Below are 19,572 nucleotides of genomic sequence, written 5' to 3' on the forward strand. Positions count from 1 at the left end.
AAACATGTTGTGTGGCTGTTTTTAACCTAACTGAGAACATTAATCAGAAAAGAGCTTAAATCTTACTTCCTCTGCTTGTCTCTCTGGTACAAATAGGATGACATGGTGTGAGTGTCCATGACACAAGGTCTGACAAAGCCAGGCTGTCCTGGTATTTATGTGAAGGACACATTTACCTCCAAATCTCCTGGCCAGACCTGACTTTCACCGCATATCTGGAGCCCATGCACGCGACCCTCGCTTAAACCTCCAAGAAGATGCTGCCCTCCTTCCGTCTTTTCTGCTGCTCTCTGATCTGACTTCTGTGCTTAATCTGACCTAATCCTGCCAGCATTATCTTCATCTGTGCAATGAAACCTGGAGGATCCTTTCTCATATTTGGTGAGGAGAGGCATTTACTAAATTACTTGCTCAAATCATATGCTGAGGGTTTAACTCCTTATTTCTGATTAGATGAGGAATGTAACATTAGGCACAATATCATTGATGAGTCCAAAATCTGTTTCTCCCTCTTTTGGAACAAGGTTTTTCTGAAATGGGGTACAAAGACACTAAAAGGGCCTTGGAAAGCTAGGAAATCTCAGCTAGAAACACAACAGAATGCTTCTTTTCCACGGAGGAGTGTTTTTTTTTTTTTTTTTTTTTCAGAAGAAAAAAAGAAAGCAAATCTGATTCCAATGACTTACATAAAAGAGTTACCTATTGAAAGTTTTATTTAAAATAGTAATAATAATGACTGCCTGAAAATTTCATTTAACTCCCCTCTAGGAAAAGTCTTCTCCAGGTTCTGGATCTTATAATTGGGTTAATCAATACAATAGAACTTCTTCAGAATCTGAACTTGTATTTTCAATCTCAAGTGTTGTAAGAACATAATGAAACTATAAATAAGATCTTACTCTTAACAGAGAAAATACTTTTGAACTGTCAGTGTTTCCGTATGTTAAAATATTTATTAGTCAACATGCATGAAAGAAAATACCTAAGATTATTTGAAATAATTATTAAGGTTTGATACAGATTTATCCTGTAACTTAGGATCAGACTTCATTAACAGTAAGTAGACTGAGCCAAATGAGAAGAAAAAATATCTAATGTAAATTATTTTTAAAGGCAGGCACCTGACAGAGATTTTAATGTTATTTGCATAACAATACAATGTAATGTTATAATTCCTGTTTTGTGTATAATTAAATATCTTAATTGAAGACACTGAAAATTTAGATAGCAAACATACATTTTAAGAAAAGATATTTCCCCAAAGATATTGCACAAATGCGTCTATTTGTTGGGGCACATATGTGTGTGTACACACATATACATATATTCCCTTATATCAATAGTCAGATCTCTCCTAAGAAGTAAGCTAATTGAGCTGTTTGTGTTGATAAACTCCTTTTTCTCCAGACTATTCCTCTCTGAGCCATAATTATTTGCAATTTGCCTAAGTCGTCCATTTACTGATACGTCAAGCATGAAACAGAGGCAATTCCAGAAAATGGAAATGCTTCTCAAAATCAATCTTTGGGAAATAATGTGGTAGAAGTTACTGTGTGATAGAAGACTACCTTGTAACTGTCACAGGGAGATGAATATTAATTTGTTGAGGTTAAGGTGGCTTTGTGCTTCATTTGTTGACTTTGCTTAGCCGTCAGCAAAGCAGCACAGCCCAATTACTCCAGCAAAGCTATTTTTCCTAACAGGAGTTTTATGATTTTTATGTACTTACCAGTCAGCACACATAACAATGTCAAAATGTCCTTCCAGTTGAGAGACATCTGTCTCATTATCCCATCGTAAAACGCTTGAGGAGAAAAAGATTTTAAAAAATTATACTTAGGTTTTTTTTTTAACTTTTGATTTTGAGCTATTAACATTATTTTTTGTGGCACTTGAAATTATTTAAAAGGTATATACAAATTACTTCAAAAGGTATAATAAAAAAAAAACTAGGGATGGAACTGTCTGCTCTATATTATATTTAGTCTTCAAATCTAGAAGAGGAAGCATTCTCTATTTAGATACAATAGTTAAGCTTGTGCTAGTCTTTTTATAGTTTTTTTGTAGATGAACCATAGTCATTACAATGAGTCTAGACTCTTAACATCACTGAGGTGCATATTGGGATCAAAGTATTCCCCATCTGACTGGAATGCAAATTTATAAAAAGAAATTATTTGAAACTTAGCGTATATCTATCTTGCCTGCATGTCACTTGCATTTCTTATTGACGAAATGAGTGATTTGGCAAGATGGAAGAAAAAAAAAGCCAACCTTCATTTGGTAGTCCTCGTTTTAGGCACATTTAAAAATTCACCCATCCTGACACTTCGTCTCCCAAAAGAGGATCAGGTTTTAAACCTCAGATTAACAACAATAATTAATAACACATATTTAAGTAGTGCTAGTTGTGCTTAGGAAGCCAATGAAAGATTCTGACTTACTTTTAATTAATAATTGTGATGATTAGCATTTTACCATCTTTAAGTATTTTAATGATTTAATAATGATCTCTTCACATCAAAACTGATTTGCAGTGCTATTTTTCAGAAAAGTAAAATTGTGCTTTTCTTTCTTTCTTTCTTTTTTAAGATTTTATTTATTTATTTGACAGAGAGATCACAAGCAGGCAGAGAGGCAGGCAGAGAGAAAGGAGGAAGCAGGCTCCCCACTGAGCAAAGAGCCCGATGTGTGACTCGATCCCAGGACCCTGAGATCATGATCTGAGCCGAAGGCAGATGCTCAACCCACTGAGCCACCCAGGCACCCCAAGTGCTCCTCTTTTCTCTTTTGATTATTATTTAAAACCAAACTGAGTGAGCATATCCTACCCTATCCAGTTATATTTGCTTACCTTGGTGGGTTATTTCTTCTACATTTTCCCAGAGTGAAAAGCCATTTGTTTGAATACAAAAATAAGTCTTACTTTGGTAAGTCCAAAAGTTCTTCCCATGTACACTAATAAACATTAGTGCTAGTGAATTTCTTAAGGTAGAAAAGATTGAACACATCACCACGAAATTATCTATGCAGACAGCACTGGTTGCCCATTCACTCATTCGACTCATTGCTACTGAGCACCTACTATGTGGTGGGCCCTGTGCTGGGCCACAGGCCATGCCTTCTTGATGGCAGCCTAGCAGGGCAGGTGGACACATAAACCCATAATTCTGATGCTGCCTCCTATGTACTGTGTGAGCATACAGACTTAGAGCTCCAGGGAGGGCTTTCCAAAAGAATCCGTCATCCTGTCACATATGGACAAGCTTTACAAATGAGCTCTACTGTTGTATTTGCTTAGACCTACTTGAGAGACAAGGAATGGAGGAAACCAGGAAAGCCTCAAGAGATAAATGCCCACTTTGTTTTTACATTCATTCCTCAAAAACTCCATGCGCCTGTAGAGCATGGGACATAACCAATACCAACTTATATGGAAACGCCAAGGCCTCCCATGCAACTGGGACTCAGGCTCGGTGGGAAACCAGACCTACTCAGCTCTCATCAGAGACCTAAGAGTCTTAGAGAGTTTCTACATGAACAATCTGGTTTAAAATATACATCTATACTTGACTTTTTCCAGTCATAAAAGTAATGTACCCATTATATAAATTTTGGGGAAAAGAGAAAAGTGTTAAAATTACTCATAATTTTACTGTACCATAAACCATTATTTAGAAAAATGTTTCTAATACATAAGTAATTAATAAAGCACATGAACAGAAAGTATAGGAAATCCTGTGGTGGGTACTGGATATTGGATTCCTGAGGAACTTCAGCCTCTTGGTTCAACAAAGACAGATGGAGAGATGGGGTCTAGGCAGCAACTGGCCATGGATTACCACAGCAGATGTAACAAGAGTAAATCTAAAAGAGACTGAAATGCACTGTTTGGCCATGTGGATCACAACACATTCCCAGAAAGCATTTTTTCCTAGTTCTCATGAGGCTTATGGCTATGCTGCCCCCATAACCGTAAGCACATGACAAAGAGTGGTATAGAGAAAAGAGTCTGCTTTGGTGTGACAGATACACTTAGGTTCAAATTTTGGTTCCTTCCTTGACTGGCTATGTGAACATGGAGTTTGCTTTCCCATCTGTAAAATGGAAAAATCAACAGCCACCTTCTTGAACACTCACAGAGCACCATTCACACTGTGTTCTACATTGGCGGTGTTCATGTAGTATACAATGAGAAGCCTGCCCCCTGAAGCTGTGCAATCAGGAGGCCTTCTCTCTTGGAAGGCAAAGGGTGACGGTGACTTCTATATTCAAGGAGCTGGTCCTTCTAACTCTTCTCTTCCAAAGACCTTGCCCTCCACTCTTCTCAGATAACTCACGTGACGATAATCTAAAGCAGTACTTTAGTTGTGGAGAAAGACCAGATTTTTTGTTGTTGTTGTTTATATTCAATCTGTTGCAGACTGACAGTTTCATAAAATAGAGTAAACATTGATAGGCAAATGAGATTTTAAAAGCCAAGACATTCTAAACACAAGTTCACCGATCATATGCTTGGATATCACAGTAGTGTTCCAAAACATTCCCTTTCAATTTCTGAACTCACTTCATCGCAGGTCAGTAACATGCAGGTCACAGATGGGCTCCAGTATGGCCTAATTGTTCCTCTTTTTTTTTTTTTAAATAACTGAAACCCTGACCTACTCTCCAACCAGCCCTTTCATAGCTCATCCCTTCCAGAAGGTACTCTAATCCCAACCATTCTTCAGTGCCCCTGGCCAACAGTCTACTAGTCTCATCACCATGTCCCTATCTCTCTTACATAACGTTTCTCTTCCCTCCTTACCCAGCTTATATCCCACAGACAATCATTTTAATTACTTCTTTGCATATACCCTCACTTTTTTCCCTTTCTTATTTTAAATTATTTCAAAATGACTTAGCTGTGACCCAGAACAAAATTTAGAAACATTTAAAGGGATATAAAAACATTCAGATTCCAAGAAGGTAAAATATAAAATACCTGAGGGCAATGGGGTGACTTAGCTAGTTAAATATCCAACTCTTGATTTCAGCTCAGGTCATGATTTGAGGGTCATGAGATAGAGCCTTGTGTTGGGTTCCCCCCACCCAAAAGATGAAATAGATGTTTTAAGACATACAAAAGCTGAAAAAATTAATTACCAGCAGATCTACACCACAAGAAATGTAAAGAAAGTCCTTCAGGCACAAAAATATTCATACCAGCCAAAAATATGGATCAACAGAAAGAAATGATGAGAACTAAAATTTGTAACTACATGGGCAAATATGTAAGTTTTTTTCTTATTATTTAACTTTGTTTGAAATATTACTGACTGGTTAAATAACAAGTACTTCAGGGTTTATAACACATACTTAAGTAGAATATAGCATATTATAGAATAGCATACGACTGGGAGGAAGTAATAGAAGTATACTATGATCAGGTTTTTATAGTGTAGTTGAAGTGGTCCATCACTTGAGGATAGAATTTAAAAATGTATGGTATAACACCTACAGCAACTACTAAAACAACTAAACACAATTATGGCTGATAAGTCAATAAAGGATAAAAACTAGAATAATAAAATCTACTCATTTAATCAAGGGGGGGCAGAGAAAAATGAAAAGAAGAAAGAACAGATGGCATAAACAGAAAACAAAAGGCAAAATGAGTTAAATCAAACCATATTAGTACTTGTACTAAGTGAAAATGGTCTAAATGTCCCCCAATTAAAAGGCAAAGGGTGTCAGACTGGATTAAAATGCTAAATGGAAGTATATGTGGCTTACTAAGTAAATGTATTTTAAATGGGAAGCATGAATGGATTAAAAGTGGACGTCATACCAAGCAACACTAGTCAAAAGAATGCCAGAGCAGCTATATGAATGCCAGACAGTAGATTTCAGAGCAAAGTATATTACCAGATGTAAAAAGGATCACATTACAATGTTAAAGGAGCAATTCAAGAAGCAGATATAACACTTCTAAATATTTACAAACTGAGTAACAGAGTTTCTAATGTGAAGCCCAAATGGTTATTACTGTAAGAAAACACAGACAAAACCACAATTATAATGAGAAATTTCAATACTCTTTTCTCATTAATTAATTGAATTAGACAGAAAATAACCAAAGTTATAGATGGTTTTAACAATGATATTAACCAACATGACTTAATTGATATTTATAGAACACTCCATCCAATAATAGCAGAATATATCTTTTTTTTTTCCCAACTAGATAGGAAGCATTTACCAAAACATAGCTTTTCTGGATCATATTTTTAACTTTCAACAAATTTAAAGGCATTCCAGTAATATAAAAATATGTTCCCTGGGGCACCTGGGTAGCTCAGTTCATTAAGCATCAAATACTTGGTTTTAGCTCAGGTCATGATCTCAGGGCGGTGGGATCAAGCCCTGTATCAGACTCCACACTCAGCATGGAGTCTGCTTTTCTCTCTCCCTCTGCTCTTACCCCCACTCTCTATCTCCCTCTCAAATAAATATATAAATAAATAAAATCTAAAAGAAATAAGTTCCTCTCCACTATGGAATTAAATTAGAAATCAATGTTTTCTGTAAAATCTCCAAATATTTGGAAAGTAAATAATTCACTTACGAATAACATAACATCCAAACATGAAATCAAAACAGAAATTGAGAAATATTTTTATTGAATGAAAATGAAAATACAACATATAAAATTTGTGGGATGCCACTAAATTTGTGGGATGTATAGAATGGAAATTAATAGCACTAAATGTCTATATCAGAAAAGAAAGGTCCAAATCAATAGAGTCAGCTACCAGCTAAATAAACATACCAAAAACCAAAAAACAAAAACCAAACAAACAAAAAAAAGAAGTAAACTCAACATAACCAGAAGAAAGGAAGTAAAGATCAGAACAGAAATAAATGAAATTCAAGAAAGCAGAAACATAGAGAAAAATCACTGTAACCAAACACTGGTTCTTTGAGAAGAGCAATAAAATTGATAAACCTCTAGCCAGAGTGACTAGGAAAACGGAGAAGACATAAACCACCAACATCATGAATGAGTCAAGTGGAATCAATACGGATTCTACAGATAGTAACATGATAATAAGGAATATAAAAGTTCCTTCATAAAATATATTAATAAATATAAATATATTTATTAATGTAAAAATAATATAAATATATACAATATAAATATATAATATCTATAGGTACAGAAGTATGTATCTATATCAATCCTAGGAATACAGGAAGGTTGATTTAATGTTCAAAATTCTATCAATATAATTTACCATATTAATGAACTAGAAAAGAAAAACCATATGAACATCTCAATAAGTGCAGAAAATGCATTGTCAAAGTCCAACATCTACTACTGATAAAAACTCTCAGCAGCCTAAGAACAAAAGGGAACTTCACCAATCTGAAAAAAGTCATCTATGAAAACCCAGAGCCAGTATCATCCTCCAATGGTGAAAGACTAGATGCTTCTTCCCTAAACATCAGAATAAGGAAAGGATGTTTCCTCTCATTATTAAGCATTGCATTGGAGATTCTAGCTAGTGTAATAAGACAAGGAAAAAAACAAGTCATCAAGACTGGGAGGGAAGAAGTAAAACTGTTTCTATGAGCAGGAAACCTGACCATCTATGTAAAATATCCAATGGAATACACAAAAAAAGCAAGCAGAATACATGAGTTAAGCAAGGTTGTCGAATACAAGACCAATATACAGAAATCAGTTATATTTCTTCATATAAGCAACAAATAATTGGAACTTGTAACTTCCAATTCCCTATTAAAACATTTAAAACATTAAAAAATTCTAAACTATGGGGCACCTGGGTGGCTCAGTGGGTTAAGCCTCTGCCTTCGGCTCAGGTCGTGATCTCAGGGTCCTGGGATCAAGTCCTGCATCAGGCTCTCTGCTCAGCAGGGAGCCTGCTTCCTCCTCTCTCTCTGCCTGCCTCTCTGCCTACTTGTGATCTCTCTGTCAAATAAATTAAAAAAAAAAAAACCCTCAAACTATTAGTAACATAAAATATGAAATACTTAGAGATAATTCTGACAAAAGTTGAGAGAAATTAAATAAGACCTAAATAAATGGAGGTAATTCAGTGGATAAAGGAGAGTGTTTTTTAACAAATAGTGTCTTAACATTTGGATATCCACTTATTATTTTTTTAAAGATCTCTAACACGTATCTTGTACATTAAAAAAAAAAACTGATTCCAAATGGATCACAAAATTAAATGTAAAAACTAACACTGTAAAACTCATAGATGAAAATACAAAAGAAAATCTTTGTAACACTGGGTCAAACAAGGGCTTCTTAGATATGACACAGGATGCATGATCCATAAAAGAACAAATTGGTAAATTAGACTTCATTAAAATTAAAAACTGCTGCAGTTTGAAAGATGCTACAAGTTGAATGGGAAGAGAAGCCACAAACCTTGGCGGGGTGGATATTTGTAAATCATATATCTGATAAAAGCCTGGGTCATATAAAGCTTACATATAAACCTAGGAAAAAATTTAATGAACTCTCAGGGTATGAAAATAAGAAAACAAGGAACCCAATAAAAAATAAAAGAAAAAGGTGGGTAGATCATTTGAACAGACACTCTACCAAAGATATATAAGTGTCAAATAAGCACATGAAAAGATATCCAACATCATTAGTAAATGGGGAAATTCAAATTAAAGTCCTAATGAGATACCACTATATACTTATTAGAAAGGTTATCATTTAAGATTGACCATATAGAGTTTTGGTGAGGATGGGGTAAAAATGGAACTCTCTGAGGGCACCTGGGTGGCTTAGTTGGTTAAACCACTACCTTCGGCTCAGGTCATGATCCCGGAATCCTGGGATTGAGTCCCGCATCAGGCTCCCAGTTCCATGGGGAGTCTGCTTCTCCCTCTGACCTTCTCACCTCTCATGTTCTCTCTCTCTCTCTCTCTCTCAAATAAATAAATAAAATCTTTAAAATAAAATAAAATAAAAATAAAAATGGAACTCTCTGACACCACTGATGGGAATATAAGTACAATCATTTTGGAAAATAGTTTGTCAGTTTCCTTAAAATGTTACATACGTGCCTCTATATGATCTAGCTGTTCCACTCCTAGGTATTTACCCCCAGAGAAGTGAAAACACATATCCATACAAAACATATATCCACATATCCATATGTGGACATAAATACTCTTTAACAGTTTCATTTGTAACAGCCCCATACTAGCAACAACCCAAAATTTCATCAAAGGGTGAAAGCAGAAACAGATTATAGTGTACATAGGACACAACTCTGGAATAAAAAGGAAGGAACTGTCAATACTTCTAGCAACATAGATGAATCTCAAAATACTTTTACTAACTGAAAGCACATACTGAATCATTTCATTTATTTAAAACTCTAGAAAAATCTTTAAAAAAAAATTAAAAAGGGGGCACCTGGGTGGCTCAGTGGGTTAAAGACTCTGCCTTTGGCTCAGGTCGTGATCCCAGAGTCCTAGGATCAAGCCCTGAGTTGGGCTCTCTGCTCGGCAGGGAGCCTGCTTCCTCCTCTCTCTCTGCTGCCTCTCTGCCTACTTGTGATCTCTGTCTGTCAAATAAATAAATAAAATCTTAAAAAATTAAGAAAAAACCTTAGAAAATATAAACTCACATAAGGTGAGGGAAAACAAATCAATGGAGAGGGAAGAAACTTCAAGAAGCAGAAAGGAGGGTTTATCAAAGGGCAAGAAGAAAGTTCTACGTGTGAGAGACATGTTCAGTATTTGGACTGTGGTGATGGTTTCAAAGGTGTACACAATTTTTTAAACTTGTAAAATTATGCATACACTTTAGTGGATGCCAATTTTACCTCAACAAACTGTTAAAGAAAAGCTAAAAAGGAAGTGTTTTCTGAAAGATAGCAAGGTGTCTGCAAACATCCTACTAGGCCCCTTGGCCTATGTGAACTTTACAATCTAAGGCATAACATTCAGATGCAAAGACAAGTAAAGGATGGTTCTTCTAACCCCCAAATCATGCCCATGTGTTACCAATAATTATATTGACATTGAAGTAAAATGTGTATATTATCTCCATTTTATTTCACCACAATGTCAAAATCATATTTCTGTTTGAAATTCATTACAAAGCAAAGTACAATTTTACAGAAAGAAATACAAAATCAATCATCATCACAGAATTCCTCATGATTTAGAAAAATCGTAACAGCTATAGGCATGGTAAACCTAGAAAGTCTAACAGATAGTGCACAGCAGGAAGAATGCTGGGCTTGCAGCGAGCTAGAAAGCTCTGAGTTTGAATACTAGCTCCATCACTTACAGGCCAACTTATGGGCCAGCAGGGCTGGGAGATGTTGAGTACCATAGCCTTCATCTGCAACAGACATTAGTTGCATTGCACAATGATAAAGAATCGAATGAGCTAGAATATATGAAAGTGAATTATTAGGGCTCTATAAATATTAGTTTCCTTGTTTTTACTCTTGCATTAACTTAGATTTTTTCATTCTGGCTTTGCTTTGAAGGGTCGACTCGAAATGCAAAGCCAAGTCAGTTTCTGATAGGATTCCTATCTTGTGATTTAAAACACACACATACACACTCTCTCTCTCTCTCTCAAACAAAAGTCTCTGTTTTAAGTTTCTAATAAAACCTAACATCAAACATGTTTAATATAATTTGTATTTCACTGTGGTGCTCACAGGTAGCTCTCCCCTTACAGATTTAAGGCATTTCTTTTCTTACATTCCCACAGTTAATATTTGTTTAGCATTATATTTGCAGACTCCTCAATGGGGAGTGAGTCATAGTTTCTAACTCTGTTGTTAGAAAGGTCATCCCTTGTGTTTTGCAAAAGTACTGTACTGACACAATTCTTGATTATGCTTGCCAAATGTAAAGAGCTTAGAATATTTAAAAAAACAAAAACAAACAAACAAACAAAAAATCCAGCTGCCTTAGCAGCAGTGGGGAGTGGAATGTTACAGGCATTGTTCCTTGCAACAGACTCCAGGAACTCTTCCCACAGTTTCTTATATCTTACTACTCAACATCTCTCTTTGGTTTTAGCTCATCCTTACAGAGGGTCCATTCAAGTCACTGATAGTGTTTACATAAACTGGGGAATCATTTCTCTTCTTACAAATACTTCCCTATTTGTCACTTGTCCCTCCACTTTCCCTGATCTTTCCTAGAGTTTCAAAATGCCATATGCTAGAAGATTCTGTAGTAGTGTTTTAAATACTTGGGGAAAGGAATCTAAATCCAGAACGGAAAAACAAGAATGAGATGGGACATTAACCTGTTGATTTCCTAGCTTGGGAGCCAGTCCAACCACAGTGCTTTTCAGCACTTCTCTGGAGGCGGGGAGGGATAGGACAAAGAGGACCTGTTTCTAAGTAACAAAATGAAAATAGTCAAAGGAAACAAATAGTCTTATTTGGAAAGGAAACAAAATAATTACAGATTGTCATGTTGGGGAAGGTATGCTGAAGAAGGTGGAAGGTGAAATGTGATTTTAGAGGCATTATTCGGACAGGAAAGAGGAAGAGGAATTAAATCTTAGACACACTGTATAGGAAGCAAGAATTTGGAGGTTGGATATGGGCACCCTCCTTTTTAGCTCCCCAACATCCCAAGGCTTTGTTCTTTAAGATGACCTCACCACGAGCCTGGGGCTATCTGGTATCTTTTCCCTCTTCATCTTTTCCCTTCGCCTCTCCTCTGAAAATAAGTAGGTTTACTCATCCTTTCAAGGACAGCCCTCCCACCTATATGTAGGATTAAACCACTCCCTTTTTCCTCTAGCTTAGTGGTTTTCAAACTTGGGCATGTATTGGAATGCTCAGTAGGTTTGTTAGATTCCAGGCTTCAATCCCAGCGTTTTAGATTCAGTAGGTCTGGGGTGCAGGGTGCCAATCAGCATTTCCAACAAATCTCCAAGTGGTCCTGATGCTGCTGGTCTGGGGACCATACTTGAGAAGCAGCACTCTAGAGCTTGCTCCATCAAATCACACCCCCTGACTTCATATATTACTTCATATATTACTTGCTCATATATTACCCCCTGATTACATATATTACTCATATATTACATATATATACTACATATATTACATGCTCCCCTCTTCCCTCAATTCTGCTTCTTCTTGCTACACATACTACTTGGCTCTTTCTGTTCACCATCAACACTTTGGCATGGGGAGTCTACTCTCATTGATTCCTCTGCCCTCGTAATATAACCTTTCTCACAGCAGACATGAGCACGGTTCTACAATTTGCCAGTGATCTGCAGTGGCTACACTGCTGCTGGTCTCCGCTCTTTGACATTCTTTCCTGGACTTACTTCCAGAATAGTTTTATAGGGAATAGTTTTATACCAATCCACCTGGCATCAGCCTTCCTGTATCCAGCTCCTTCTCTGTATCCCTGATTGGCCCCTATTACTCTGCCCCCAAACAGGTATTTTCTAAGATTCTCTTCTTAGCCATCTTCTTTTACGTTCCAGTTTCCATAGTTCTGCTCTAATCTTTCCAGGTTGATCTCCAAATCTTCCAGCACATTTCCTGAGATTTGAATTTTCCTCTTTTTTTAAATTAACATATAATGTATTATTTGCCCCAGGGTACAGGTCTGTGAATCATCAGGCTTACACATTTCACAGCACTCACCATAGCACATACCCTCCCCAATGTCCACAACCCAGCCACCCTATCCCTGCCCCCAACCCTCAGTTTGTTTCCTGAGATAAAGAGTCTCTTATGGTTTGTCTCCCTCCCGATCCCATCTTGTTTCATTTTTCTTTCCCTACTCCCCACAACGCCCCACCTGCCTCTCAAAGTCCTTATATCAGAGAGATCATATGATAATTGTCTTTCTCTGATTGACTTATTTCACTCATTATAATATCCTCTAGTTCCATCCATGTCATTGCAAATAGCAAGATTTCATTTCTTTTGATGGCTGCATAGTATTTCATCATCACACACACACACACACACACACACACACACATCTTCTTTATCCATTCATCTGTTGATGGACATCTAGGTTCTTGGTTCTTTCCATAGTTTGGCTATTGTGGACATGGCTGCTATAAACATTCGGGTGCACTTGCCCCTTCAGATCACTACGTTTGTATCTTTAGGGTAAATACCCAGTAGTGTGATTGCTGGCTCATAGGGTAGCTCTATTTTCAACTTTTTGAGGAATCTCCATGGTGTTTTCCAGGGTGGCTGCACCATCTTGCATTCCCACTAACAGTGTAGGAGGGTTCCCCTTTCTCTGCATTCTCTCCAACATCTGTCATTTCCTGACTTGTTAATTTTAGCCATTCTGACTGGTGTGAGGTGATATCTCATTGTGGTTTTGATTTGTATTTCCTTGATGCCGAGTGATGTGGAGCACTTTTTCATGTGTCTGTTGGCCATCTGGATGTCTTCTTTGCAGAAATGCCTGTTCATGTCTTCTGCCCATTTCTTGATTGTATTATTTGTTCTTTGGCTGTTGAGTTTGATAAGTTCTTTATAAATTTTGGATATTAGCCCTTTATCTGATATGTCATTTGCAAATATCTTCTCCCATTCTGGCAGTTGCCTTTTGGTTTTGTTGACTGTTTCCTTTGCTGTGCAAAAGCTTTTGATCTTGATGACGTCCTAATAGTTCATTTTTGCCCTTGCTTCCCTTGCCTTTGGTGATGTTTCTAGGAAGAAGTTGCTGCGGCTGAGGTCAAAGTTGCTGCCTGTGTTCTCCTCAAGGATTTTGATGGACTCCTGTCTCACATTGAAGTGTTAAATCCATGTTGAGTCTATTTTTGTGTGTGGTGTAAGGAATTGGTCCAGTTTCATTCTTCTGTGTGTGACTGTCCAATTTTCCAAAAAAAACATTTCTTGAAGAGACTGTCTTTTTTCCATTGGACATTCTTTCTTGCTTAGTTGAAGATTAGTTGACCATAGACTTGGGGGTCTATTTCTGGGCTCTCTATTCTGTTCCATTGATCTATGTGTCTGTTTTTGTGCCAGTACCATACTCTCTTGATGATTTCAGCTTTGTTGAACTTTCTTCTTAATCACATGCTAGTTACTGTCACATAGAGAGCACACATTTATGTCCTACAACCACACAAATGCAGCATGTCCCAAACTGCTCTCTTAATCCCCCACCTTTCTTTAGTGCCCACAGACAGTCAGTTCTCCAGAACGCCCTCCATATTTGCTCTCTGATTTCTGCTCTCATTCAGGCCTGGATACCTTTTTCCCTTTCCCTGAAACCACGATATAGCTTTCAGAACAATCAAAAAACCCAACACTTTTTATTATAGAATAGAAGACTAAAACAGAAAACTATGTGAAACAAATATATGCCTTAATTATGAGGCAAATACCTTTGTAACCAAAACCCAGACCAAGAAATAGAACTTTACTTATAAACCTCAGAAATCCCTTTACATACTCTGTCCCATTGACCTCCTCCCTCCACCTCAGTGCAATGGTCTGTGGGCCTCATCACACCAGTGAACAAAATTCAGCCTGTCCCCATTCATCACACCAGAGAATTAAGTTTGCCTGGACAAACTAGTGTCATAACAAGTTCTACAGATGATTCTCATACTGAAGTTTGAAAGCTATGGCTCTAGTTTATTATATATTTCTGGACTGGCTTTAAAACTGAGCCTACTCTCTGGGTCTGTGTTTTTGTCTCTATTTTAGCTGAAATAAACTTATTTCAGAGTCCAAAAGGAAGACAGATTTGCCTAACATTTGAACCCCCTAAGTTGGTGACCCATATATTCTGGACTGGTAAAGGGTTTTGAGATCTTGGAATGAAAGGTACTTATTATATTTCCCACTCCAAATATCTCTGATTCTATAATAATGACAGCTAATTAATTTACATGGGAGTAAAACAAAGTGATGATAAAAAATTAGAATTAGCTCTAATTTCGTATTGAATTTGAACTATGTGCCATTAAATGTGAAATCACAAAATTAATTATTTTTTAATGTTTTCATTCATTTTTAAACTTATGAACTTTCAAGCACATTTTAATATAAAAATTTCACTATTTGTTGCCAACTTCAAATCATAACTTTCTCTGATCTAGTATTATGGTAGCAACTTAGGGTGAGCCAGATTAGATGGTTCAAAAGATAAGAAAGGTTCTAAATTCTTTCAAGAAGCCAGCATATCAGTGATATTAAAATCTAAATAAGATAGTGCAATAAACTGTGGACCAATTTTACTGATGAGTATCAATGCAAAAAGCCCAGATAACATTATACACTGCTGATAGGAATATAAAATTGTTCAGCCAACTTGGAAAACAGTCTGGCAATTCCTCAGAAAGTTAAACATAGAGTTCCTATATGGCTACATACACCCAAGAGAAAAGTAACTTGTCATAAGAACATCTACACAAATGTTCATAGCAGCACTATTCATAATGGGCTAAAAGTGGAAACAATCCAATTGTCTGTAATAAATAAATGAACAAAATATGGTCTATCCATCCCCCAAAAAACTACTAGAATTGATGAATGAATTCAGCAACTTTGCAGCATACAAAATCAATGTACAGAAATCTGTGGCATTTCTATACACTAATAATGAGGTAGCAGAAAGAGAAATTATAAAAACAATCCCATTTACAACTATACCAGAAATAACAAAATACCTAGGATTAAACTTAACCAAGAAGGTGACACACCAGTACTCTGAAAACACTAATGAAAGAAGTTGAAGACAGTACAAACAAATGGAAAGACATTCCATGCTCATGGATTATAAGAGCAAATATTGTTAAAATGTCTATAGTACCCAGTTTACCCAAAAGATACAGATGTAGTGAAAAGAAGAGCGATCTGTACCCCAATGTTCATAGCAGCAATATCCACAATCACCAAACTGTGGAAAGAACTGAGATGCCATTCAACAGATGAATGGATAAAGAATATATGGTCCATATATACAATGGAGTATTATGCCTCCACCAGAAAGGATGAATACCCAACTTTTGTATCAACAGGGAGGGGACTGGAGGAGATTATGCTGAGTGAAATAAATCACAGAGAGAGTCAATTATCATATGGTTCCACTTACTTGTGGAACAGAAGGAATAACATGGAGGACATTAAGAGAAGGAGAGGAGAAGTGAATTGGGGATAAATCACAGGGGGAGATGAAAGATGAGAGACTGTAGATTCTGAGAAACAAACTGAGGGTTTTGGAGGGGAGGGAGGTGAGGGGATGGGTGAGCCTGGTGGTGGGTATTAAGGAGGGCATGTTTTGCATGGAGCACTGGGTGTGGTGCATAAACAATCTTGGAACATGAAAAAATAAAATTAAATTAAGATGCTAAAAAAAGGAAAAAAGAATAAACTCACTATGAATAAATACTCAACAAGTGTTATCTTAAGTGTTATCCACAAAAATAACTTATAGAATGAGTAAAAATATTTTCAACCAAAAAAAAAAAAAGTCTATACTACCCAAAGCAATTTACAGATACAATGCAATCCCTGTTAAAATATCAATGGCATTTTTCATAGAACTGGAACAAACAATCTTAAAATTTGTATGGGACTACAAAAGACCCCAAATAGCCAAAGCAATCTTGAAAAATGAAACTGGAGGTATCACAATTCCACACTTCAAGTTATATTACAAAGCTGTAGTAATCAAAATAGTATGGTACCTTACAAAAATAGACATATATATCAACAGAACAGAAGAGAAAGCTCAGAAATAAACTTACAATTATATGGCCAATTAATCTATGACAAAGGAGGGAAGAATATGCGATGGGAAAAAATCTCCTCAACAGTGTTGGGAAAATTGGACAGCTACATGAAAAGAAAGAAGCATATCTTATATCATACACAAAAGTAAACTCAAAGTGGATTAAGGACCTAAATGGGAGCCCTGAAACCATAAAAATCCTGTAAGAGAGCACAGGCAGTAATTTCTCTGACATTGGGTATAGCAACATCTTTCTAAGTATGTTTTCTGAGGCAAGGGAAACAAAAGCAAAAATAAACTATTGGGACTAATCAAAATTTAAAAAGCTTTGGCACAGCAAAGGAAACAACCAACAAAACTAAAAGACAAACTACTGAACAGGAGAAGATATTTGCAAATGACATCTGATAAAGGGTTAGTATCCAAGATATATAAAGAGTTTATACAACTCAACACACACAAAAAAAAACCAAAACCAAAACAAAAATAAACAAATCACCAAAAAACAAATAAAAAAATGGACAGAAGATATGAATAGCATTTCTCCAAAGACCTATAGATGGCCAATAGACACATGAAAAGATGCTCAAACTCAAATCAAAACCACATTGAGATACCACGTTACGCCAGTTAGAATAGCCAAAATTAGCAAGACAGGAAACAACGTGTGTTGGAGAGGATGTGGAGAAAGGGGAACCCTCTTACACTGTTGTGGGAATGCAAGTTGGTGCAGCCACTTTGGAGAACAGTGTGGAGATCCCTTAAGAAATTAAAAATAGAGCTTCCCTATGACCCTGCAATTGCACTACTGGGTATTTACCCCAAAGATACAGATGGAGAGAAAAGAAGGGCCATCTGTACCCCAATGTTCATAGCAGCAATGGCCATGGTCGCCAAACTGTAGAAAGAACCTTGAGATGCCCTTCAATGGGAGAATGGATGAGGAAGACGTGATCCATATACACTAGGGAGGAGTATGCCTCCATCAGAAAGGATGAATACCCAACTTTTGTATCAACATGAATGGGCCTGGAAGAGATTATGCTGAGTGAAATAAGTCAAGCAGAGAGAGTCAATTATCATATGGTTTCGCTCATTTGTGGGGCATAACAAATAACACAGGGGACATGGGGAGATGGAGAGGAGAAGGGAGTTCAGGGAAATTGGAAGGGGAGGTGAACCATGAGAGACTATGGACTCTGAAAAACAATCTGAGGGTTTTGAAGGGGCGGGGGTGGGAGGGTGGGGGAGCCTGGTGGTGGGTATTATGGAGGGCACGTATTGCATGGAGCACTGGGTGTGGTGCATATAAACAATGAATTCTGTTATGCTGAAAAGAAATTAAATTAAAAAAAATTAAAACACACACACACAAAGATGCTCAACATCACTCATCATCAGGGGAATGTAAATCAAACCCACACTGATTTATCACCTGACACCTGTCAGAATGCCTAAAACCCAAAACTCAAGAAACAACAAGTGTTTGCAAGGTTGTGGAGAAAAAGGAACCCTCGTGCACTATTGGTGAGAATGCAAACTGGTGCAGCCACTGCGGAAAACAGTATGGAGGTTCCACAAAACTTTAAAAAGAGAACAATCCTATGATCCAGTAATCGCACTAGTGGGTATTTATCCAAAAAATATGAAAATTCTAGCTCAAAGGGATATATGCTCCTGTATACTTATTGCAGCATTATTTACAACAGCCAAATTATGGAAGCAGCCCAAGTGTCTATCAACTGATGAATGGATAAAAAAGATGTAGTATATACATATAGACAATGGAATATTATCCAGCCATAAAAGAACGATAGTCTGCCATTTGCAATATCGCGGATGGATACAGAGTATAATGTTAAGTGAAAGAAGTCAGACAGAGAAAGACAAGTGTTATATTATTTCACTTTTATGTGGAATTTGAGAAATAGAACAAATGAACAAGAAAAAAAAAAGAGAGATAAACCAAAAAAACAGACACTCAACTACAGAGAACAAACAGATGGTTACCAGAGGAGAGGTCGGTTGGGGGATGGGTGAAGCAGGGGAAGGGGACTAAGTACAGTTATCTTGATGAACACTGAATCATGTGTGGAACTGTTAAGTTGCTGTATCATACACCTGAGACTAAGACAGATTAGTATTAGTTTAGTAGTTAACTGTATGTTAACAACACTGGGAATTAAAAGAAAATAAATGTGTTCTATCCATACAGTGGAATATTTTTCAGCCATAAAAAGAATGACATCCCAATACATGGATGAACCCCAAAACATTATGTTAAGTTAAAGAAACCAGATATGAAGAACCACATACTATAGGATTCCATTTATGTGGAATGTCCAGAATAAGCAAATCCATACAGCCAGAAAGTAGATTAGTGGCTCCCTAATGCTAGGAAAGAGAAAGAGGGTGGGGGCAATGGGTAGTGGCTACTAATGGGTCATGAAATTAATGGGGGTGATGAAAATGTCTTAAAATTGATCATGAGGGTTCACAACTCTGCGAATATCCTAAAACCCATTAAATTGTACACTTTAAGTGGGTGAATTATACGGTATGTGAGTTATATCTCAATAAACTTGTCATAAAAATAATTCCAAATAACACATTAAAATACAATAGCATGTTAAGAGATTAATTAAGACACCATGACCAAGTCACTAAAAACACAGAGATGCTTTAAAATTAAGAAACCTGTTAATATGAGTTGCCACAGGTACAGGTGAAGTCAGAGAAACAATTTGATCAGTTCCATTCATGCTAAAAAGGCAAGGGCTGAAGTTCCATATTTATTTGTAATAAAATATCTTAAAAACAAGGAGATCA

General features: G+C 36.7%; 1 protein-coding gene across 2 annotated transcripts in view; it reads right to left on the reverse strand.

Moving 5' to 3' along the window:
* Nucleotides 1-19,572, reverse strand: part of CAMKMT (calmodulin-lysine N-methyltransferase) — a 374,335-nt gene that overhangs the window by 21,474 nt on the left and 333,289 nt on the right. For both annotated transcript variants that reach the window (XM_045077742.1, XM_004752981.3), the window contains exon 8: nucleotides 1,730-1,804. In XM_045077742.1, the coding sequence (XP_044933677.1) occupies nucleotides 1,730-1,804 (75 nt within the window). The remainder of the gene's footprint in view (nucleotides 1-1,729; nucleotides 1,805-19,572) is intronic.

This window comes from Mustela putorius, unplaced genomic scaffold (assembly GCF_011764305.1).
Source record: "Mustela putorius furo isolate JIRA1106 unplaced genomic scaffold, ASM1176430v1.1 tig00000224_pilon_pilon_pilon, whole genome shotgun sequence".
NCBI classification, from domain to species: Eukaryota; Metazoa; Chordata; class Mammalia; order Carnivora; family Mustelidae; genus Mustela; species Mustela putorius.